Source organism: Saimiri boliviensis, chromosome 5 (assembly GCF_048565385.1).
Source record: "Saimiri boliviensis isolate mSaiBol1 chromosome 5, mSaiBol1.pri, whole genome shotgun sequence".
NCBI classification, from domain to species: domain Eukaryota; kingdom Metazoa; phylum Chordata; class Mammalia; order Primates; family Cebidae; genus Saimiri; species Saimiri boliviensis.
The window spans coordinates 3541240-3566160 of NC_133453.1; the positions used below are offsets into that span (position 1 = coordinate 3541240).

At 44.2% G+C, this 24921-nt stretch overlaps 1 protein-coding gene and 1 pseudogene across 3 annotated transcripts in view; both read left to right on the forward strand.

Annotated features, from left to right (window-relative positions):
* Window positions 1-1091: 1091 nt before the first annotated feature.
* Window positions 1092-24921, forward strand: part of ILKAP (ILK associated serine/threonine phosphatase) — a 31332-nt gene continuing 7502 nt past the window's right edge. Inside the window, exons 1-10 of one of the 3 annotated variants that reach the window (XM_074398771.1) lie at window positions 1093-1332; window positions 10326-10391; window positions 10494-10541; window positions 10866-10922; window positions 13737-13856; window positions 15168-15294; window positions 17821-17927; window positions 18668-18761; window positions 19049-19136; window positions 20571-20692. In XM_074398771.1, coding sequence (XP_074254872.1) covers window positions 1278-1332; window positions 10326-10391; window positions 10494-10541; window positions 10866-10922; window positions 13737-13856; window positions 15168-15294; window positions 17821-17927; window positions 18668-18761; window positions 19049-19136; window positions 20571-20692 — 884 coding nt within the window. In that variant the 5' untranslated portion in view covers window positions 1093-1277. Of the gene's footprint in view, window positions 1333-10325; window positions 10542-10865; window positions 10923-13736; window positions 13857-15167; window positions 15295-17820; window positions 17928-18667; window positions 18762-19048; window positions 19137-20570; window positions 20693-24921 lie in introns of all 3 variants that reach the window. The other 2 variants (XM_039469921.2, XM_039469923.2) reach the window with 2 other exon arrangements.
* On the forward strand, window positions 17489-17556 carry LOC120364452 (U7 small nuclear RNA; annotated as a pseudogene).

Below are 24921 nucleotides of genomic sequence, written 5' to 3' on the forward strand. Positions count from 1 at the left end.
GCCAGGTAGATGAGAGGCATGAAGCCTTGTTGGGCTCCCTCCATGTCCTACAGCCGACAGTGCCAGAGACACATCTGTCCTGGAATGAATTGGGCTTAACTCTGTGCATGGAGGGAGACCACATAACCTGGGAAACTTGGGTAAAGGGTGTTGGAAAGGACATGGAAGATTTGGGTTTGTGTTAGTTGACCTGGGGAAATGCTGATGGAAACGGGGCTTTACTCCAGATTGGATGTCAGGAAGAGGGGGTGATTCCATGATTGGGTATCTTGATGAAGTTCATCTAAATGGTGGAAGACTGGACAAACGCTCAACGTGTAAGGTCAAGAAGCAGCCATCACTCTTGTTGGCTGTCGCCAGGGAACTTCGGTCACTCCTGCGGCTTGGACGGTGTTTCTGTTTTGCCCACGTCAGACTTGGTTACAGAGTGGTCTGTTTTTTTGTCTTGCTCTGTATCATGGCCCGACGCTGGTGTTTTATGACACTGTTCACGAAGAGAACAGCCAGGCCTAGCTTCTGTGCCAGACCAACCCGAGTCCTGGCTGCAGAACCAGGCCAGCCCCGTGATGTCAGAAGCCGCCTTTCTCTTTCTAGGCACAGAAGGGAACACCACCAAGGAGGAGTCCCTCTTCTCCGCTCCCCACAGGGGCCGGCGGGTGCAGGCAGACGGGGGAACGCCTCCTCTCCCTCCGGCATCTTTGGAGGTGTCCGTCCTGACGCCCAGGGGCGCTCCATCCCAGCCTCGGTTTCTCGGGCTGTAAAACAGGCCAGGAACCAGGCACGCCGGGGTGAAAGAACGAGCCGCAGGGATGGCAAGCGCTCCGGAGCCTTCCCAGCCAGCGGGGGCTGCCCTTGAGCGCGGACCTGTCTCTCTCAGCAGGCCTTCTCGGACAGGAACGCAACGACACCTGACGGCACTCGGACAGCCCCCGCCCAGGAAAAGCCGGAGAGGCCCGGGATTCGCCACGCGGGAAACACGGCGGAGCCCAAGCGGCGCCGCCGGCCAGCCTGGCAGTCCCGGCGCGGGCGGGCGCTACGCGCGTGCGCACCGCGCTCCCCACCCTCCGCCCCGCCCGCGCGCAGCCCTCTGGGGCGGCGGGGCCACGCCGCGCGCCGATTGGTGGCGTCCGGGGCTCTCCCCGCAGGTGACTGACGGCGCTGACCACCCGCGCCCGTCGCCCGTCAGCCGCCGCCACCGCCCGCCCGGGGTGTGGAGCCCGGCCGCTGCTCGCGGGCTGCGCGTCTGCCGCTCCCGCCGTCGCCGCCCAGCCTCCGCCATGGACCTGTTCGGGGACCTGCCGGAGCCCGAGCGCTCGCCGCGCCCGGCTGCCGGTAAGCGGCGTCGCCGCCGGGCGCACCGGGGAAAGGAGGGCGGGCGGGATGGCGGCGGCCTGGGGCCCGCGGCGGCGGAGGCGGCGCCCGCGTTGGGAGGCGACGGGCGGCGCGGGCTGCTCGGGGCCTGCTTCTGCCCGGCCCGGCCCTGTGCGGCTCGCTGGCCGCCCCGCCGGGAGGCCCGCTGGTTCGCGGAGCTCGGAAAGGCCGCTCCGCCATTTTCGCTACGCAGGAAGGAAAGGGCTGCGCCGCCCTGGCCACGACCCTCTGCCTGGCGGTGGAAGGCCGCGGCGCGGCCGCGTGGGCCGGCCGGGGGCACCCGCTCTCCGCGCCCCGCGGGCCCCCGCGCCGCAACGCCGCCCGCTCCGGGGCTGCCCTGCGCGCCGCCCGCCCGCGACTTCCGGGCCGCGCTGCACCCGCGGGCCGTGGGACGGCTGCGCTCCCGGCGGGTGCGCGTTCGGGGGCTCGGCGTTCCTTTTTTGCTCGGGAGGTTGACTTGATCACCATCTTAATCCTTCGTGTTTTTGAAGCCTGGAAGGCAGGATGCCTCCTCTGCCATCCTGTGATTTTGTGATAATTAACGGCAGTTTTTTGTTCTTTCCTGGACTGCGGGAACTTTCCCCTCTCCCCGAAGTTAAAGGGACGGCTCCTCTGCTGAACCCTGTCCCCTGCTAGTGGGAGTCCCTGTGGGCTGTGGTGTGAGCGCAGCATCCTAACAGCGTGAAACGGGGCCCGTGCTCATCTCTGCGTCCCGTGGGTTACCGTCACTCCGGATTTCATTCGGCAGAATGCGTGAATATTTCACATGCGAGACTTCAGCTAGATGCTGTAGTTTAGGGCCTTATTACCAAACTTAACTTGGGGGCAGACATCCTGGAAAAGTGAAGACATTCAGATTTCCAGGCCCACCTCAGCCCCAATAAATCCGAATCCCTGAGGGTGGGGTTCCGAATCTGTGTCTAAATCCCCAGGCCCACCCAGCGGGGGCTGGAGACCAACGGTTTGTGAGCTGCTCTTTTAGGGCAGATAGAGGTGAGTAAGGCCGAGCCTTCGCTTTCTAAGAGCTGCTTTCTGAAGGCTAGTAATTACGGTAATTAAAAGTGGCAAAAGTTAATGACTGTGGGAAATGGTGAGAACTCTTCAGGAGGGATTGTCGTGCACCAAGAGCCTGGGGAAGGAGGCAGGTGTTTGAATTGAGCTGCTAAGGATGAGCAGGCTTGTGATTTGCAGTGATTCTGGGCAAGAAAACGGTGTTTACTTATTTTTTTTGAGACGGAGGCTCATTCTTGTCCAGGCTGGAGTGCAATGGTGCTATCTCAGCTTACTGCACCCTCCGCCTCAGCCTCCCTAGCAGCTGGGATTACAGGCACCGACCATCACACCCGGCTAATTTTTGTATTTTTAAGTAGGGACGGGGTTTCATCGTGTTGGCCACGCTAGTCTTGAACTCCTTCAGGTGATCCACCCGCCTCGGCCTCCCAAAGTGCTGGAATTACAGGCGTGAGCCACCGCGCCCGGCCCCCACTGACCATTCTGATGGTACAGAGCGTATCAGTAACTGTTCCTGTAGTCTTTGGACTTGACTCAGCCATTCATTTTCAGAATAACCACAGTTGTAGCTGTGGGTAAAAATTGGCTTCGTGTAGCTGTCTTTTTCTCTGTCAGTGGAATATAATTTCTATCTGAATATATTTGGGGCAGCGTTTGTATTTACTAATGTGCCTGTAAACCTATGAGTTTTAAAATCTCCGTTACTTCTTACCTGCAGTTAGATTCTGCTCAGGGGTAGGCTTCCTTGACTGGCAAGAAACGTGGCAACTCAAAAATCTCCTAAGTTGGCACCTTAGCAGCCTTTCGCTAGATAAAAAGGGAAAAGTACATCCTGTTGCTGTTTTTTCCAAACTCAGTTTCCAACCTTGACTCAGCTGAAAGGGTGACAGAGGGGCTGCATGGTGTTTAAACTGCCAACGCCCCTGAGAATGGGTTGGTTACCTGCTCCCCGTCTGCTGGGAGGGCATGGACACTGTCAACAGGTCCTGCTTTGCTGAGTGTATTTTTAAAAATAGCTTTAAAACGAAGAAGACACCAAAATTTGTAGATGACTAGAAGCTGAGAGGGATAAGTACTAAAGTGAGTGACAGAATTGGGATCCAAAGTTAGCTACAACCAGCAAGGTGATATTTGACAGGTTAAAAATTCGTTTGTGCAAGAACAGAATCTGGTTTCACATACTTGTGAAAATACTGTGATTTTAAAAAATTACCCTACTTTGATAAATGATATTGATTGCTAAAGTGAGTGGAATAATGAATCTAAACGGTGCATCAGGACCCTCAGACATGGTATGTGGGTACCACAAATCTCTAAGCTAATGCAGTGAACGATAAAAGACCTAGTTATTTTCACAGAGCACAAAAAAAGTTGTTCAGGAAATGTAATTAGACTATTTGGTTTAGAATCCAGCTCTTACTCCCTCTGCCTTCTATGGCTGTTCCTACATCTGCAAAAAGGGGTGACACCTCCTACTGTTACTGTACAAATTCAAGAGTACAGTATGTATGCTGTGGAACATAGTGTGTGGTAGACCCTGTAGTGTTTTATAGACGTTAGCCATGGTTAGTTATTTTTGAGACAGCCTCATTGTGTTGCCCAGACTGGAGTGCAGTGACACAAACACAGCTTACCTCCCTCAATCTCGCAGGCCGTCTTTCCACCTCAGCTACCTAGGCAGCTGGGACTACAAGTGGGCACCACCATGGCCAGCTAATTTTTGTATGTCTTGTAGAGATGAGGCTTTGCCATGTTGCTCAGGCTGCTTTCGAACTCCTGGGGCTCCAAGTGTTCTGCCCACCCTGGCCCAGAGTGTTGGGATTACCGACCGGTGTAAGCCACTGTGCCTGGCTGAGCCATTAACAGTCTTCTAAAAGCAGAAAAATGCAGTCTTAAATGAATTTTATGAAAGTACTAAGTGTCCAAGGGAGAAAATACTACATTGCTTAGATCACATCAAATTTATTAATATTTTATTTAGATATTTTGATTTTGTTGTTTTAAATATTGCATCTAATTTTCCCCACCCCCAAACCTCTTAAATTTTTATAATCTAGAAAAATATATAGAATGCACTCAATATTTCAGGTATTGTGCTAAATTAGTAGTTTTTATCCAAGCCTTTAAAAGTTTAATTGCTGAGTGAATCAAAAATTTTTAAAAAGATATGTATGTATATATATATAAAACCTAAAAAAAAAAAGTGTTCGTTATCAGGCAGAAGTGGCACTTTTCTGTGTCATACCCATAAAAAATGTTAACTTGATGTCTTTAAGCTCGACATCTCATATCTGACAGTGCACACCTGTCGTTTAAAGGTGTCATGGTTTAAAATTACTTCAGCAGTAACTTGGTTTCACGGTTATAGGGTGGTTCTGTGACTTATTTGGTTGCTGCACCAGTCCATTTAAAATTGGTGGCCATTTGTCAAGGACTAAATAAAATACTTGCTTGGCACTCCATCTTAAAAATACTTTTTAAAAAAATTGGAGGCTGGGCTTGGTGGCTCATACCTGTAATCCCAGCACTTTGAGAGGCTGAGGCAGGAGGATGGCTTGAGGCCAGGAATTTGAGAGGAGCCTCATGCAACTTCTGTCTCTAAAATTAAATATAATAATCCTCCCTCAAGGGAGGATTGCTTGAGGCCATAAAATAAAAGTTAAGATATTAGAAGAAAACAGATTAATTGTAAAACTACAAGGTTGAACAAGAAAAAAGTCAAAAAATTAAAGTGAATTTGACTATGTAAAAATTTTAAATTTCTGGCTGGGCGCCGTGGCTCAAGCCTGTAATCCCAGCACTTTGGGAGACCGAGGCGGATGGATCACAAGGTCAAGAGATCGAGACCATCCTGGTCAAGATGGTGAAACCCTGTCTCTACTAAAAATACAAAAAATTAGCTGGGCATGGTGGCACATGCCTGTAATCTCAGCTACTCAGGAGGCTGAGGCAGGAGAATTGCCTGAACCCAGGAGGCGGAGGTTGTGGTGAGCCGAGATCGCGCCATTGCACTCCAGGCTGGGTAACAAGAGCGAAACTCCGTCTCAAAAAATAAAATAAAATAAAATAAAATTTCTGCAGGACAAATGATACTATAAAGGCAAGACAGAAAATAATTGCAATATACATTACTAAGGGTAAGTGAAAGGCTCACAAAATCAATAGGAAAAAATAAAACCCACTAGAAAAATGGTCAAAGGATGTATCCTACCAGTTCAGAGGGAAGGAATACAGATGGCCCATCAGCAAAAAGTTGCTGAGGAATTAGTTACTGAGGAAAGGAATGTCAGATCACCTTTCCACCTATCAGATTAGCAACAGTTGGTAACATTGGTGAATGTGTAGAGAAATAGACATTCTTATAAAGTGTTTTGGGAGTGAAAGTTACTACAGCTTTTTGGGGAACAAATTTTGGCTTCTATCAGATTTAAACTAATGTCCTTTGACTAGCAGTCTAGCAGATTCAGCAAGAATATATGTATCTGGTTGTTGATATAGAGTGGCATTACTTGTCATGTGAAGAACTGGAAAAAGCTTGAATGCCCATCAGTAAGGCACTGGTCACATGAGTGGAGATGCTTCCCATATGTAGCTGTTGGTGAGAATAAATTAGAAGTGGGTGTGTTAGCCTGGAGAGTGCTTTGATGGGTTATGTAAACAATAATATGTGGAGTATTGTGTAGAGCATGATTCTGTCTTCTACATGGTAAAATGCATGCATTCATGTACATGAGCATTAAGGAAAGTGGAAAGTACACACTAAACTGATACAGTGGTTGGGGAGTGTGGTAGAACCCCTGCCCCCTTTTTTCTGATAATACCTGTGCGATGTTTGGAAAACACCTGGATTTCTTTTATAGTCGAAAAGAAAATTGAGATATAAAAAATAATTTAGGCAAAATATTTTAACATCCTTTTCCAACTTTATTGGATATAGCAACCTTTAACCCGAATATGATCAACCCAGGGGTATTTTTCTCAGCGTACTGTGTAACTTCAGGTAGACTTAGCTCCAGAATGTCGATAGCTGGAAAAAAAAAAAAGTTGTAGGTGAGATTAACTATGATTAATAAACATTTTTAGTCCTATTTTATTCTCATTACCATTCTAATATTTAGAAGATTGGGGAAGGGGCCTCTTCCAAATTTTTAGGTCAGGGTTACACTTTGTCCAATGATTGCAGCCCCCAGTGCTTTGAATTTTAGTTTATTCAATATAGACAATATAGAGTGTAAGGGCCTGGAGCAGTGGCTCATACCTGTAATCTCAGCACTTGGGAATGTTGAGGTAGGAAGATTGCTTGAGTGCAGCATAGACCCCATCTCTACAAAAAATTAAAAAATTACCTGGACATGGTGATGCATGCCTGTAGTTTCAGCTACTGAGGAGTCTGGCAAGGGAAGATTGATTGAGGCCAGAAGGTTTAGGCCGCAATGAGCTGTGATCACACCATTGCACACCTCACAGCCTGCCTCACAGAGCGAGACTCTTGTCTCAATAAAAAAAAAAAAAGAATGGAAGATTTTAGCTAATCAGTAGTTTCCTTATGTAGTATTTATGACCTATAGATTTTTTTAGAAAAAGAATCCATATGCAGACTTCTAAGTTAGATCCTTTTGATGATGCAAAAGGTATTCCAGAATTTTATAGAATCTCAGGATTATCATAGGATTGTTGTAAGGATAAAATGTGATCTTTGTGAAGTTTCTGAAAGGGTGCCCATATGTGGAGGCAGCATAGTATCTCACCAAGAGCATGGACTGCATGGGTTTGAATCTCCACTCCACTCCTTACCGGCTCTGTGATCTTGGACAGGTAATTGACCTCAGTGCCTCAGTTTTTTTCGTCAGTAAATAATAATAGTATCTATCTCATAAGAATTAAATGAGTTAAGATGTATAGAACCCTTAGAATAGTGCCTGACAGGCAGGCAGTATCTTCATTTTTATAAGCCATTCCCAATTGTGGCCAGCAGAATGTAAGGTGGTCTCACTGTGTTTAATTGAAATACCTTTCCTAATACTCCAGATTGAGAAAGAAGGTGATAGGCACATTCTGTGCAGCACGGGGAGCTAGACAGTTCTCTGGGGGATGGGGCTCAGTTTGGGGCACCATCTGACTGAATTGTAGCCAAAGGAGAGGGGGCTTAGTATGAATGCTAAGCTGGAAGCTGCATTGTGAGGAATGCTTGCAAGAACTGAAATGTATTTATTACCTGGGTAAAAGACGACTTCCCCCATTGTACAGTGGACAGACCTGCTTTAAACATGGGCAAGTTAATTGGTTGTGCTTCAGGTTGGGCTGTTGTCTGTAAATGTCCCCTCCCTTGTTCTAAGACATCTGGCTCTCTGACCCCACTGAATGCAGCGTGATTGTCTGCATCATCTCATGGTTTTGAGTCTGTCTAGAGAATGGACATTTTGATTGTTAGACCCAATGTCGTTTGGGCAAAAGTGACCTACTCTAGGATATTAGGAATTCTTGTCAGTGGATTAAATCGAGTAATGGTTAATCCTAAATACCTTTTTTTTTTTCTCTTTTTTTTGCGACGGTCTGGTTTTGTCTTCCAGGCTGGAGTGCAGTGGCGTTAGCTCAGCTCACTGCAGCCTCTGCCTCCCAGGTTCAAGCTATTCTGCCTCAGCCTCCCAAGTAGCTAATTTTTGGTTTTGGTTTTGTTTTGTTTTTTTTGAGACTGAGCACTCTGTTGCCCAGGCTGGTGTGCAGTGGCACAATCTTGGCTCACTGCAACCTCCTCCTCCTGAGTTCAAGCAGTTCTCCTGTCTCAGCCTCCACAGTAGCTTGGAGTACAGTTGTACACCACCTGTTGCCCAGCTAGTTTTTCTATTTTTAGTTGAGATGGGGTTTCATGTTGGCCGGTCTGGTCTCGTACTCCTGACCTCAGGTGATCCATTGCACCTGGCCATCTTAAATACTTTTTAATGGTTTTATTCTGCTTCTCATGTGCTTCTCATTCACTTGTAAGAAAAACGAAAAATGAAAGTATTTGCAATTCCTTAATTTGTTTAGGGTCATCCTGAGGGATTAGAATACATTTTTCCATTTGCATTAGGGATCTAAAGCAAAATAGTTATTTTTTGTTAACTCAGAAATTTATTGTGTGTTTTAGGTACTTCTCACCCAAAGACCCCAGAAGAAATTTCATTCCCTTATGTTTATAAATTGTAATTAAAACTTTTGTTTTTAAAAGAAGAAAATTGATACCCAGCTCATTTCTAAATGGAGGCAAAAAGATGTTATGGATGACCCTCTCGGGAGATACAAATTTATTTCTTTAAGTGAGTTGTTTTTTGCCTGAAACAGTAGTTCATACCTGCCCAGCACTTTGGGAGGCTGAGGACGGTGGACCACTTGAGGCTAGGAGTTTGAGACCAGCCTGGCCAACATGGGGAAACCCCATCTCTACTAAAAATATAAAAATTAGGCCCAGTGTGATGGTTCACATCTGTAATCCCAGCACTTTGGGAGCCTGAGGCAGGCAGATCACTTAAGGTCAGGAGTTCAAGACCAGGCTAGTCAATATGGTGAGACCATGTCTCTACTAAAAATGCAAAAATTATCTGGGTATGGTGGAAGTAGCTGTAATCCCAGCTACTCAGGAGGCTGAGGCAGGAGAATCATTTGAACCCAGGAGGCGGAGGCAGTGAGTCGAGATCACTCACCGCACTCCAGCCTGGGTAGCAGAGTGAGATTCAGTCTCCAAAAAAAAAAAAAAAAAAAATTGTTTTTTAAGCGATTTTTTTTTTTTTTTTTTTTTTTTTTAAAGACAAGGCATGGTGTTTTTATGTTGCCTAGGCTGGAGTGCAGTGGCCCAATCATGGCTCGCTGCAGCCTTGCCGTCCCTGGTCTCAGGTGATCCTCCCACTTCAGCATCCTTAGTAGCTTGGACTACAGGCGCTTGCCACCACACCCAGCTAATTTTTATATTTTTTTTGTAGAGATTTTTTTGCCATCTTGCCCAGGCTGGTCTCGAACTCCTGGGCTGAATCAATCCTCCCACCTCAGCCTCCCAAAGTGTTGGGATTATAGGCATGAGCCACCACGCCTGGCCTAAATGAGTAAATTTTAATACTTGAACTCTGAGGAACAAGAGGTGAGATAAAGCCCATGTGTTTGATTGGTGTGTCAAACTTCATAGGAGGTGAACGTGCATACTTTCAACTTGGATTCCTGTGTGCCAGTTCAGATATCTAATAGCTTAAATAGAATTTTAGGGAAAGCTGGGTAATAAGGAATAGTGGTTAAATTTTATGTGGAAAAAGATAATTAGCATAAAACATTTACTTTTGGAGTGGAAATCTTTACATTTTTTGTTAAGAGTTTTCTGACTTTCTTCTGAGGCCATCTGTCTTTGATTAGCTGAAACTCCTTATTTTCTCGATAGCTATTTATTGAATCAGGCACTGCGCTGGGGCCAGGGATACCAGGTTACAACAGATTTTCTTCCCTAGCAGAATGTTACTAGAATATGATTTTTATAAACCTGTAGGTCTTTGAAGGCCTCCCCCACCGCCGCCCAGTCTCTGAGCTTCTGTCTTGAAGTCTCAAGTATTGTTTTCCTGGTCTAGAATCAGTTTTTTTCTCCCCAGGATTCTATTTCAAAGAAAGACTTTTAAATGTTTGATGCTTTCAATAATGAAATTATCAAGAAAATACTTATCTTCTTCAAAATACTCAATGACCCTGACAATGACCTGTTAGGACATCATTCATTGCTTTTATGTTGACTGTAACTGTTGGAAACAGATGTCCATATTAAAAAGCTGTTAAGAAAATATTTTTAAAAAGTTTGTCTAGCAGGAAGAAGAAAATTTGAATCTAATAGCAAACTTGTCTCAAAGCAGGAAGACCACATGGTCTTCTCCTTTGAAAATCTGTCCTGGATGATGACCATATGCTCTCTAAACAGGTTTTCTGTGTTTTAGGGAAGGAAGCTCAGAAAGGACCCCTGCTCTTTGATGACCTCCCTCCGGCCAGCAGTACTGACTCAGGTACAGTCTCCAGGCTCTCCCAGGTGTGTGTCAACGTCTCTACTCATCCTGGGATTGTAGTTGTCTCAATCTTTTTCCCTTTCCCCCATTTTCAACACACAGATGTTTTAGGTGTTGGACTGTCTTTAAGTTTTGAATCCGTGGGATCAGGTAAGGCAGAAAAATCTGCTAGTTGCTAGCCCTGAGAAGTACTGCCAGAACATGTGGAGCAGTTTTCTCCGGTCCTTTGAGTATTTATTTTACTACCTGAAATACAATTTAACTTTTTAAGGCAGATTTTTATTTCCTTTGAAATGATAGGACTTTAAAATAGGTTCAAGATATTATTCACTGCAGTATGAGTTGCCACTGGATTGACGCAAGAGTTTTGAGTTTATTTCAGTAACCTACATAGGTGTCCTGGTGGGATGGATTCTGAAACTTAAGCCTTACATTATTTTTTGTGGGCTCACTAAGTGTTCTGCTGTGTTTCAGGATCAGGGGGACCTTTGCTTTTTGATGATCTCCCACCTGCTAGCAGTGGCGATTCAGGTAAGTGGTAGGACAAAAGAGCCCAAGGTGCTGATGGAAATAATACACAGTATTTCATTCTTACCTGAAATTTCCGTATAGATTTTGACAGGATTTTGGATGACATTAAGTCATAATACAGCATAAGGTTTACTATAAAACTATAAACAGGCACCATCGATTGGAAGCACAAAGATAATACCATATTACTTTCTGGTGATATTAACTTCTTGAGGTTCAGATTGTTGGAACTGGCTTTGAGAATTAAGAGTTCACTGATTTACTCTCAACTTTGTTATTAACATTTTTTAAAGGCCGGGCGCCGTGGCTCACGCCTGTAATCCCAGCACTTTGGGAGGCCGAGGCGGGTGGATCACGAGGTCAAGAGATCAAGACCATCCTAGTCAACATAGTGAAACCCCGTCTCTGCTAAAAATACAAAAAATTAGCTGGGCATGGTGGCGTGTGCCTGTAATCCCAGCCACTCAGGAGACTGAGGCAGGAGAATTGCCTGAACCCAGGAGGCGGAGGTTGCGGTGAGCCGAGATCGCGCCATTGCACTCCAGCCTGGGTAACAAGAGCGAAACTCCGTCTCAAAAAAAAAAAAAATTTTAGAAAATTCAGTTTGTTATTCTGGTTTGCCTCGTTAAACAGAGTGCTTGACCCAAGTGTATAAAGCCTAGTGGTACTGGCTCTACCTTCTCCTGAAAATGTTCCTTTTCATGTCCTAATTAAATAGAGGGGAAGAATAGAGGAGATTCCTCTTGCCAACATGGCAGAGGTATGATTCTGTCTCATGAGAGCTTCTTATGTGGAGCTCCTCTGGTGGGGAAGGTGAGGGTTATGAGAGGTTGGGAGATAGATGGTGTGGGGCAGTGGGGATGCAGGTAGTCCCATTTCAGAAAATGTACTACAGTCATCTTACATAAGAATTCTCCATCTTCAGGGCTGTAGACCCATACAAAAACATTGTAGCATTCTCCTACTCACAGTGTAGCCTGAAACCTTCCTAATAAAGACGATACCCTTAGTTGTAATAAAAGTTATTATGTTGTGGCCGAGTGCAGTGGCTCATGCCTATAATCCCAGCACTTTGGGAGGCCAAGGCGCACAGGTAACTTGAGGTCAGGAGTTTGAGACCAGCCTGGCCAACATGGTGAAACCCCATCTCTGCTAAAAATACAAAAATTAGCTGGGCGTGTTGGTGCGTGCCTGTAGGCTGAGGTAGGAGAATCGCTTAAACTTGTGAGGTGGAGGTTGCAGTGACCCGAGAACGCTCCATTACGCTCCAGCCTGGGCAACAGAGCAAGACTCCATCTTAAAAAAAAAAAAAAAAAAAAAAAAAAAAAGGACAAAAGGAAAGCTCAAGTTATGAACCCTACCAACCGAGTGGATGTCTTTCTGTCCTATAGAGGGACTGGTGACTTGTGGATCTGAATCATGAACTTTTTGTCATTAAACTATGATCATGCCACTGCATTCTAGTCTGTGTGACAAGAGTGAGACCCTGTCTCAAAAACAGAAAGAAAAAGAAATATCTGGCAAAGAGTAGGTTGAATAAGTAAATAAGTACTTGCATTTTTTTTGTTCTTTTTTTTTTTTTTTTTTTTGACACGGAGTTTCGCTCTTGTTACCCCGGCTGGAGTGCAATGGCGCGATCTGGGCTCACCGCATCCTCCGCCTCCTGGGTTCAGGCAATTCTCCTGCCTCAGCCTCCTGAGTAGCTGGGATTACAGGCACACGCCACCACGCCCAGCTAATTTTTTGTATTTTTAGTCGAGATGGGGTTTCATCATGTTGACCAGGATGGTCTCGATCTCTTGACCTCGTGATCCACCCACCTCGGTCTCCCAAAGTGCTGGGATTACAGGCTTGAGCCACCGCGCCCGGCCAGATTTTTTTTTTTAAAGAAACAGGGTCTCACTACTTTGCCCAGGCAGGTCTCAAATGCCTGCGCTGAAGTGATCCTCCTGCCTCAGTCTCTGAAGTAGCTATGACTACAGGAATGTGCCACTTCATCTGGCTATTGCATACTTCTATACCTAAATACTTTTTATCCCTAAATGCAGAGAACATTTACAGTCATTCATTAGGACAACAGCTGCCGTTATTGGAGATTGTTGTGTTAGGCACTGTGATAAATGCTCTTCCTACCTGTCCTCAACAATTTTCAAACATCCCTCTGAGGTGAAAATATTCTTACCGTGTTATGCAAGGGTGAAGACAACTGAGACTGAAAGGAAAGTGACTTGCTGTTAAGTTGCACACCTCTTTGAAAGTTGACTTTTCTCATTTCAAACATGTAGACACTGCAGATTCCCTTAGCTCTGGCTTTGAGTAGAGATCCTTTCACTAGTGGGAACAGCGTGGCAGCCCTGTTTTGCCTTTGAAAGCTGTATTACAGTTCTTAAAGGCTGACATTTACCTCGTTTTGAGCCTTTTTGGGTACTTGTTACTTTTTGGAACTTCTTTAGAATATGTTACTTTACTTACAGATTTTGTAAGTTTTTGTTTAATACTAAGAGCCTGTGGATATAAAAACATGTATATGCCACAGGCCAAAAAATATATATGTATTTTACCACTGGGAAAAGTCTTTTACAGACCCCTTCAGCAGGGTCTGTTTGATTCAGGGCCTGGATCTTAACTTTATGTTCTCTCACTGTGGGAACGTGCCCCCCATCACCATGAGGATACAGCTCCCGGGTCTGCCTGTGACTGCCAGTCCTTGCTTGAAATGACCTTGTCTGAGCGCTAGGATGAAGCCCAGTACGCTAGTGACGTTCTCCAACAGTCTACAGCTGTGTTTCTGTCCGGCTTTTACTTTATTTCCAGGTTCTCTTGCCACATCAGTGCCCCAGATGGTAAAGAATGAAGGGAAAGCAGCAAAGAGAAAAACCTCGGAGGAAGAGAAGAACGGCGGTGAAGAGCTTGTGGAAAAGAAAGTTTGTAAAGGTTTTCAGACAGTTTGACAACAAATGTATCAGACTTCATACTTTAAAACAACCCAGAGCAAAACCAGTTTCAGCTTTCTAATAATACTTTCTTTTTATGTCTGTATCTAAGAAATGAGTAGGGTTCCCTTTTTGCAGTTGGATTTCTGAGTTTCTCTGTGCTTTTTTCCTCCTACTTTTCATGTACATCTATCTCTTATCCTCCCTTTGCTCAGATAGGAAACCTAACGTTTGTTCCTCAAGAGTTACAAAATACAGGTGGTTTTTTTCTTAGCCTTCTGCAGTGAATAGTTTTTCACCACCTAGTCTCGCTGTGACTGCCAGTCTTTGTTCACTGTTTGTTGATTAGTGCTTTTAATTCTGTGATTTAGCTTGGTAGGCAGCTTCCCTAAGCTTGGAAAAAGTAGTTTGAAATTTGTAGTCAAATTTTGTAACTTGTCAAAGTTAGTGGGAAAGAAAACAAAAAGTATTAACTAAAGAGAGTAGTTGTGGTACTAAAGTATTCTTGAGCTGTGGAACTTTCATTGACTGCACTGTCCTTTGCCACAAGTTACCTCAGTGAAAGCTGTATGATGCAGGCAGAGGTATGTGAAAAGGTCCACTTGTAACTTTGCTGGGAAGATGTTTTCTTCAGCTTGGCCTGTCACTTCCCAGAGGACGGCTCTTTGCAGTGTTCATTTTATTATTTGTCTGGTATTAGGTATCAGAAAATGAGTTTAAATGAGCCTACCCATTAAATGTAAATAGATCTCTGCCCTGCATTGGAATCTTATCTTTTTCTTCCTCAGTTGAAATAAAAGCAACTGATCTTACCATTTGTTCAAATTCTTCACCAGCCTTGAGCATGGAAATACATATTTTCAGGGCATCCTACAAGGGCTTTTGAGACAAACTCTACTGACTTGGATTTGTCTAACTGTTGACTTGCATTTGTCCTTATTTATTACAAGACTGAATTTGCTCGTAATCCTTTCCCCTGATTTGAGTCTTCTCTGTGATAGTGGCACATCCCCAGGGCACATCCCTTGCCCTGGCACTTTGACTCATACCCTAGACAGAGTTGTTTTGTGCTCACTGACTCCTCTCTTGTGTCTCTGTGCAACCTCTTAGAGCTCACCCTGTCCATCAGTGCTCTGATGTTAATGATAGACTTGCAGCTGGGAGATGCCGTAAGGGGTACTGCTTATTTGTTTGCACCATTAGGATATTGCTGAGTAAAACAGTCGTAGTTCCCTCTCATTTGCTCTGGGACTAGGGTTTCCAGAGGGTTGGGCACAGTTTTGTATTGGCTTTTTTGTTCTCTTTTCCTTAGCCTCTTCGGTGATCTTTGGTCTGAAGGGCTATGTGGCTGAGCGGAAGGGTGAGAGGGAGGAGATGCAGGATGCCCACGTCATCCTGAACGACATCACCGAGGAGTGTAGGCCCCCATCGTCCCTCATGTGAGTCTCTGTGTGGTAGGAAGCCTGTTCGGCATTAACATCTCCTGGGTTCTGACTGGCGTTTTGGACTGGCTAGTTTGTACGTACTAGAAAGACTAACATATCACTTGATTCTACATCAGTGATTCTCAGCTGGGGTTGAGTCTGCCCCCTGCCCAGGGGACAGTTGTCAGTGTTTGGCTACATTTTTGTCATGGTTGCGGGAGGGAGTTGTTACTGGTGTCCGGTGGGTAGAGATCATCTTAAAAGCATAGGGCAGCCCCACAACAAAGAATTTTTCAGCCTGGAATGTCAGTAGTGTTGAGGTTGAGCAACCCTGCTGAGCGGGAGATGACGCTCTGTGGCGTGGCTCTGCAGCATGTGTTACTCCTTACTGGCAACTGAGCAGCTTCTGGCAGATGATATTTTTATTCCATGACCTAGAAGATAAGAGTTGGAAGCCACCAATTAAAGTATGAATGGCGATCAAGGAGAGCTTGTATAGATAATGAGGGCCAAGGAAAAACAAAAGTCAAAATGATATCAAGGATAAGCTCTTGGGCCTGGAGAAAAAGTAACCAGAAGGTAGGACGTTAAGTTGGCTGTTAACATACATTGTAGTACATATTTAATAATGCATATTACCTAGGTTACGTAATTCAGAATTACGTAATACATGCATTATGTACTTTAACTGACACCAGTTGGGCATTAACATTCAGTGTGCTGGAGCCATTTGGGGTGATGGCGTTTGTCCAGTTAAGGGCCAGTCATGAAGATGAGGTGATGACTGCTGCAGAGCAGCTGATCATATGTAGAGGGGATGATATACACACCCATTGAGACAGGGTGTAACTCTCTTGCTCAGGCTGGAGAACAGTGGCACAATCACAGCTCATTGCAGGCTTGATCTCCAAGGCTCAAGTAATCCTCCCACCTCAGCCTCCTGAATAGCTGGGACCATAGGCGTGTGCCACTACACTGGCTAATTTGTTGAACTTTTGTGGAGACAGTGTCTCCCTGTGTTGCTCAGGCTGGTCTCAGACTCCTGGGCTCAAGCCATCGTTTCACCTTGACCTCCCAAAGTGCTAGGATTACTCGCATGAGCCACCACACCCAGCCTGGGATTTGCATTAAAACCAGGAAAGGGACTTCTGGAGCCCAAGAAGGCAGATCCTTTGAGACTAAATATAATTGGGAATACTAAATCATGGCTTGCAAATAGCAGATATTAAGATAACAGCTCTAAGTTATAAAGCAGATGAGGTTTTTTTCTCATGGCTCAGGATGTCCTAAATTGAAAAGACATTCCAAAAAATTTGAAGGAAAAGCAGCTCTCTAGAATAAATGTTATTTCTCATAGGCATTTTTGGTTTTTTTCCTTCTTGAAATAGTTTCTTTGATGTCTTTTATTCCATATGTGTGGGTTTTCTGGCAAAACTTGAAAGGGGAATAGGAATAGCTATAATAGTAAGATAGGTTTTAAAAATGAGATACTCAAAATTTATTTGAGTAATAATTCTGTAATATCCTTCCTGCTCTTATAGATACAGTCATGTGCTGATAACAACATCAAGTCAGTGATGGACTACATATATGATGGTGCTCCCATAAGATTACAAATTTTGTAGAGATGGGGTCTCACTATGTTGCCCAGGCTGGTCTTTAACTCCTGGCCTCAGGTGATCCTCCTGCCTTGGTCATCTCCCAAAGTGTTGGGATTAATAGGCGTGAGCTGCCGTGTTCAGCCATAATACCATGTTTGCTGTACTTTTTCTGTGTTTAGGTATGTTTAAATACACAAATACTACCATCGTGTTACAACTGCATACGGTATTTAGTGCAGTAACGTGCTCTGCAGTTTAGCCTGAGAGCAGTAGGCTCTACTGTGTAGCTTAGGTGTGTAGTAAGCTACACTATCTCCGCTTGTGTAAATATGTTCTGTGATGTGCACACAACAGTATCACCTAACAATGCATTTCTGTTGCTAAGTGATGCATGATTCTATTTTTGACTGTTTTCGATAAATAGCCTGATCTGTGCTTTAATGTTTAAAACCAAGTCTGATTTAAATAGGAACAGATTTGGTTTTAAACATTTAACACACAGATCAGGTTATGGAATAAAATAGTGTTGTCAGTGAAAAACCAGAATTAACAGATCTTGATCTTTGAAGCAAATGTGAGTTTTAAACATTTAATTTAAAATGCTGTGAAAGTGTTACAGCTCTTTTAGAATATTAGACCTCTAGCAGGTCTTCCAGTCATGACCAGAAACACCCCCCATGCTCTCATACACACACACGTTTTTTATTTTTTTTATTTTTATTTTTTTTTAAGACAAAATGCTGTGAATGTTACTTAAATGTTTGTCTCAGTTAATGTTAAAGCCTTTTCCCCCCATTTGTAGCAGTGTGACTAGGGTCTTACTAGTGTGACCTCCTCAGACTTATTAATGTTCACTCTTTGAGATGAGATTTAAAAGCTTTAATGGAAAAGTGTGGTTTTTGCTGTGATAATTTAATTAACTCTCAATTCATTCTTTCAGTACTCGAGTTTCGTATTTTGCTGTATTTGATGGACACGGAGGAATTCGAGCCTCAAAATTTGCTGCACAGAATTTGCATCAGAACTTAATCAGAAAATTTCCTAAAGGTGAGACAGAACTAAATCGGTTACTATTCATTTTGGTTGTTGCTGTTTGGACGGCTGTGTGAAGCAGTCAGATGTGTCATTTTGGCTTTAGCAAAGAGTCATTGATGAGAAGAGTGGGGCTGAGTGGACTCCAGGGCTTCTAGGTGTGGCGGCCCCGGAGGTGTGCCTTAGGGTGGCGCTTCTCATGATTCTACGTGATAGACACCTTTTGTGAATTGTCTTGGGGTTACAGTAGTGTCTTACCTTTATTGGAAAACTTGTAAAAACAACTTCAGATGGCACTGTGTTATAGGTGAGGAAACAGAGATTGTTCTGGCTGGGCACAGTGGCTCATGCAGCACTTTGGAAGGCTAAGGCCAGAAGATGACTTACACCCAGGAGTTTGAGACCAGCCTGGGCAACATAGGGAGACTCCGTCACTACAAAAACAAACAAAAACCCCCAAAAAACAAAACTAGCTGGACATGGTGGTGTGCGCCTATGGTCCCAGCTACTTGGGAGGCTGTGGTGGGATGATTGCCTGAGCCCAGGAGATTGAGGCTGCAGTGAGCCACAGTTGCACCATAGCACTCCAGCCTGGGTGACAGAGTGAGACCCAGTCTCAGAACAAAAAATAGAAATTGTTCTTAATCATGCTTGAAATCAGTTGATGTGCAGAAATTACAAAAGCAAAATGTCAGTGGGAACAGGATAATCTTCCCTCCCTGAGAGATTGTTTTCTTTTGGCCCTTCTGTAACAGGAGATGGCATCAGTGTAGAGAAAACCGTGAAGAGATGCCTTTTGGACACTTTCAAGCATACTGATGAAGAGTTCCTTAAACAAGCTTCCAGCCAGTGAGTATAACTTCATGAAGAAGTTTGAGTGGACTGTGCATGCTTTCCTAAATGCATTTCAGTCTTCTGATGTGGTTTAACACTAATGCTCACTGTCTGAAAAGTGCCTAGCACTGAGTAAGCTCTTAAACAACCATTAGCTAAGTCTAAAACAGGAAAAAAAAAAAACAATTGTCAGGGAAATGGTCCATTTTGAAATATGAGATACTTTCCATTCTGCCCTGGAAATTAGTCTCAAAGTGCTAGGCTGTTTGTGGTGACTGTATTTCTGATGTGTTTCCCCCCAGGAAGCCTGCCTGGAAAGATGGGTCCACTGCCACGTGCGTTCTGGCTGTAGACAACATTCTTTATATTGCCAACCTCGGAGATAGTCGGGTATGGGGCTCTGGAGCCACCCACTTAGATGACAATATGTTTTATGGGGAAAAGATCTTAGCATATACTTGCTGAGTAAGATTAAAGTGACGATGTCTGCATTGAAACCTTTCTTCTGGGGTTGCTGCAGAGTGTTCCGCTGCAGTTAAACTCCTGGGTAAGAGAACAGCAGCTCAGCTAGAGGCAGTTTGTCCTCTGGGTAGACGTATACCCTGTGGTAGACTTGTGCTTTAAAACCCAGAGCCTGTCTTTTTAGTCTCTTTTTTCCTCCTGTGGTTTATTGTGTGTGTGTGATGCTGTAGATCAGAATGTAATTAGTATGCAAGTAGCCTAAATATTCTTTTATTTCATTTCTCTGACCTTAGACAGTGTTGAATGAAAAGTTTTAACCCCTGCCTCTCAAAGTTATTGTGATTGCAGAGTAACTCAAAAGCTGTAGCTAGAAAATACCAGGTGAGGTGCCATACATCCCCCAAGCCCAGTCCCTGGCTGAGGGAGAAAGCCCAGGGTGTGGTTCCTGCTGGCGATAGTCGTGGGGCTGCTGTAAAGCCTAGAGGGTGCTGCTGTGGAAAGCAGCCTGCAGACCCTACCTCTGCCGTGTCAGGGCCACGTTCCATTCCATTGCTACTTTTTCAGCCAGCCTCTTTGCTCCTTCAGCAGTCACAGGAACCAAGTGACTCTGCCTACACTTAGGCAGCATCTTTAGACCCCTCCCTCCGATGCTTTTTTGGGGATTATTCATCAAATAATCCCTGTTAGGGGTATAGCTGGGAATATAGCAGGTGAGAGCCCCTGCCTGGTAGAGTTTATATTCTGGTGACCCTGTAGTAGACTGGCCCTAGCGCACATGTGTTTAAACCAAATGACTTCAGAAATAGCAAGAGGAAAATTGGCAAAAAATAAAAAATAAAATAATCCTTAGGAGTCAGACCCAAATTTGAATCCTGGCTGCGCTCTGTGACTTTATTGGTTACTTATTCCTCATGCTTCAGTGTCCTCCTGTAAAACACATGGTGAACCTGGCAGGGGTGAGAACACGTGGAGGCACTGGTGTGGAAGGCCTGCCTGACACTTGGCCAGCATGTATAAGGCTGGCCCTCTGCCTTCCATAGGCTTATGGACATGTCTCTGGCCAAAAGGGACCTTGATACTTGTTGAATGCTTCCTTTCATGTCACCAATGTGACAACATCCAAGGGAGTGCTTGGCTGTAGTCATTCAGCAGAGTTTGCACCAGAGTTGATACCAAAACTGGGGGCAACTCTCTCCCTGACTGTTGTGTCTTTGACACGTCTTTGCTGCCTGATTCTCTGAACTTGAGTTTACCAGCAGTAGGCTGAATGTGAAACCCCACTGTTAACTGTTTTCTTCAACTGGTACCTTTAGATGCTGGGCCCACTGAATTTCATGACTGTTATGATCTCCATCTTCCTAGGCAATCTTGTGTCGTTATAATGAGGAGAGTCAAAAACATGCAGCCTTAAGCCTCAGCAAAGAGCATAATCCAACTCAGTATGAAGAGCGGATGAGGATACAGAAGGCTGGAGGGAACGTCAGGTAACCAGGGAACTGAGAGGGGCTCCAGGGAAGGAGGGCTGTTGCTGTAGAAAGGTACCTGAGACCTTCAAGGAGTCGAACTTGCCATGCGACATAGTCCTCAGTGTGACGAGGCTGTGTCTGAGTTCTAACACTGGTGACGTAGGTGGATGACTGTCGTAGAATTTCACATATGTCCAAGTGGAAGGAAACTTGCCTCCCTTCATTTGCAAAAGGACAAATTCATATTTACCATTCACAGTGTTTTCTCTGTGCCGAGGAAGTTTCTTAAATACTATCATTTGTTGCGCTGAATAAGTTACGGTTTTAGGTGAATTCTCCGGAGAGAAAATCTGAAGTAGCTAAGACGGGTTCAATAATGTCTTCGGACTTCTTGGGAATAACTTCTGGCACAGAGGACCATGTCTTTCTTGGTTCTGTCTTTTGCGGTTTCATTTCACTCTCTTTTTAAATCTTTGAAAACTGTATGTCTGCTCTGGTTTTATTACCTGCTTCTATCCAAGGCAGCTAAAGGAGGGCATTTGTTTTTTCTTTAGAATTCCACGTCAAGGACATTGCATTATAGATTCCTCTAGAAGTTTTTTTCTGGTATTGTACAGTTTGACTATTAAAATTTTATTTTCTGTCAGAGATAAGAGAGAGATCATCTCTTAGTATAAGACTGCACTTACCTGTTTTTTGAAGTATAGTGCCTCTTCTGTTGTTCATTTGGGAAAGTCTTTTTTATTGCTCCAGGCTGAATCTAGTTAGTGGTATGGGGAGATTTCTGGAGAGTAGCTGGAACTACTACTTTTGTTTGTTCAAAAAGCTCCTGGATTAGTGAGAACCAATTTTATTCACGGTTGCTGCAGTTTACGTGAGCAGTGATGGGACTGTAGGGCTGGTTTCAGGCCTCAAGTGGTGGTGTTTGCCCAGTATTTGCTGCCATCACTACTGTCCTAGAAACTACTGTGGACAGTCATGCCTGAGGATGTGACTCTAATTTGAGTGTAAGCATCACCTCTTCTCCCCTTTCATGTAAGTTTTACATTCTGCTTTTGCCTGAACTACTTGAAAATAATTGGATACTGACAGTCCTGTGGCTGCAAGTAAGGCTAATTGTGTTGCAGTTGCTTCCTGTATCCTAGTCTCCAACCTCATTCAGAGCAGTGTGTACATGCCTTAGAGTTACCATTTGACAGTGTGGGCTTGGGTGAACCCTTCTTCTTAGAGAAGAGGGGCTGGAGGCTGAGACCGGCAGCGTGGGCTCTGCCCCTGAGCAGCAGAGCCCTGTTGTGGACTGTTTTCCTGCCTGAGGCCCGGGCTGGCTCCTCCACCCTCAGCTTTTATTATTGATTTTTTTCAGACATACAGAAGGAACTTTGCAGTAGTAAAACAAACATTTCAAAATGTAGCAGTGAACATTTTGTCATGTTTGTATAGATGTGTGACAGGTTGATCTATTTAAAAGTTGCAGACGTGGTGACATAACACTCCAAATACTTACGCATGCATCTCCTAAAGACAAAGACGTTCTTCACATAATGAATGAGAATTTTCACACCTAAGACAGTAATATTTCCTTAGGTTATGTTAGGTTATCTAAATATCCTGTCTATATTTTTATTTCCCAAGTTACCCCAAAGCATCTTTGTTTCAAACCAGGGTCTAGTCAGCATTCATGTCTGCCGTAGACTCAGCTTGCATTTCTTTTTTGTTTGTTTGTTTTTGAGAGAGTTTCTTGCTCTGTTGCCTGGAGTGCAGTGCGGCATGATCACAGCTCACTGCAGCCTTGACCTCTGAGGCTCAAGTGATCCTCCAGCCGCAGCCTCCCAAGTAGCTGGGGCCACAGGCCTGTGCCACTATGCCTGGCTTTTTTTTATTTCTTTGGTAGGGACAGGGTCTCTGTCTCTCTCTGTGTCCCACACCGAGTTCAAGTGATCCTCCTTCCTTGGCCTGCCAGAGTGCAGGGATTACAGATGTGAACTACTGCGCCCTGCCAAAACTCTCATTTCTTACCAGGCTTTGAACCATGTTATGGGCCAGCAGTTGTACAACATTCTGAACTTGCCTGTTTCTTTATGGTGTTATTTCCACATACTTCCTATAAGCTGGAAGTTAGGTGTAAAGCCTTCTTTAGATTCAGATTAGGTGTTTTTAGTAGTGTTTTATGGGGGACGCTGTATACTTAGTAGTCCTTCACTTCAGTAGGCACATAATGTGACCCTTAAAGTTGCCAGATCCCAGCACTTGACTCTGGTGGTAACAGCCAGATGTTCCTGTTACCTTGTATCATCAGTAAGAAATCTGGGGAGGTTCACTGGTACCTTGTGAATATTCTGTTTCTTGTCAACCTGTCACCTAATGGTCTTAGCATCCCTAAATCATTATTTCATTAGAGATGTCAAAGATAATTTTCATATGCTGTGATTCCTTTCACACATATTAGTGGCATTCTGTAAAGAGACTCTTTTCATTATCAATAAGAGAACATAATTCTTCTAAAATAGGGTAAATGTTTCATTCTGTCCTTTAATCACCAATTTGAAAGGACAACCTGTAGTTGTGCAAATTAGTGTTTTTCTTTCACTTCTCTGCTTCTCTCCCTCCATCCTTGCCCTGCAAATTCCTGTGTGCCAACAGACTATTCAGTGAGTTAGTTGTAGTTACAGTCATGGTATTTGCTGCTGTTCACTTCATCTCAGATAGGGCCACTGGAAACTCCTGCCAGCTGGTTCCTGTGCCCTTGTCTTACGTGTATATTAATGTTTAAGAACCAAAATCCAGGCTGGGTGCAGTGGCTCACACCTGTAATCCCAGCACTTTGGGAGGCTGAAGTGGGTGGATCTCTTGAGCCTAGGAATTCAAGACCAATTTAGGTAACATTGGTGAAACCCCATCTCTACAAGAAATAGAGAAAAAAAGAGAAATAAGCCAGGTGTGGTGCCACACACCTGTGGTCCCATCTACCCAGGAGGCTGAGGTGGGAGGATTGTTTCAGCCTGGGAGGCAGAGGTTGCAGTGAGCAGAGATCGTACCACTGCACACCAGCTTGAGTAACAGAGCAAGACTGTCTCAAAAAAAAAAAAAAAAAAAAAATACATCAGTTTAGTGTGGGTGGGGACAAATTTTTTTTAAAAAAGAACCCAAATCCATGCTCTTAGGTGCTCAGTTCAGTTGGAGTGTCATTAGTTCTATGGCTACTCGAGACATACAGAGTTAGGAAACAGCACATTTTAAATCACAAGCTTGGAGTGCTATTTCTTACTCATATTTAACATTACAGAGTTTTCTCTTCTTTGATTTAATATTTATAGCTCATTTTTCTTAATGTTAGAAATCTTGGTTCTTAACAACAGTATATTTATTTGTTAAAGTAGTTTTATAGTATCAAAATTATCACTACTGGGGGAGCAGAGGGCTCACACCTGTAATTCCAGTGCCTCAGGCAGGAGGACTGCTCCACGCCAGAAATTTGAGAGTAGCCTGGGTAACACAGTGAGACCTTATCTCTACAAAAAATAAAAACAGAAGCATGGAGCCAGATCTGGTGGTATGCACCTGTAGTCCCAGCCACTCTGGTGGCTGAGACAGGAGGTTCTCTTCAATTTAGGAGTTCTAGGATCTGGTGAGCTATGATTATGCCACTGTACTCCAGCCAAGGTGACAGAGTGAGACCTTGTCTCAAAAAAATATAAAAATCATCACTTTAGTTTGTGTTTCTTGCTGTTGTCTTGCCCTTAGAATATATCTCACTAGAAAGATACTGTCCTTACTGTGTGCAAAAGTGAAATATAACTTTTTACTGTGGTTATTTTACCACTTTGGTTATTTGTTTTCCATTTATTTTTATTCGGTTTATTGTTTTCAGTTTATCCAATTTATAAATAGCTTTTTTGCCTTTATATATTATGTGGATAAATTAGAACCCCTTTGCCTGGTTGGTGGGAATGTGAAATGGTGTAGCCACAATGGAAAACAGTGTGGCAGTTCCTCAAACATTAAACACAGAGTTAGCACATGATCTGCAGTTTCACTTCTGGGTATGTACCCAAAAGAACTAAAAGCAGGGACACAAACAGATACTTGCACACCCATGTTCACAGCAGCATTTTCCACCACAGACAAAAGAGAGAAGCAGCCCAGATGTTCATTGACAGATGAATAGATAAGCAAAGTGTGAGATATCTCTGTAACAGAGTATTTTTTAACCTCAAAAAGGAAGGAAATTCTGGCTTATGTTGCAGAAT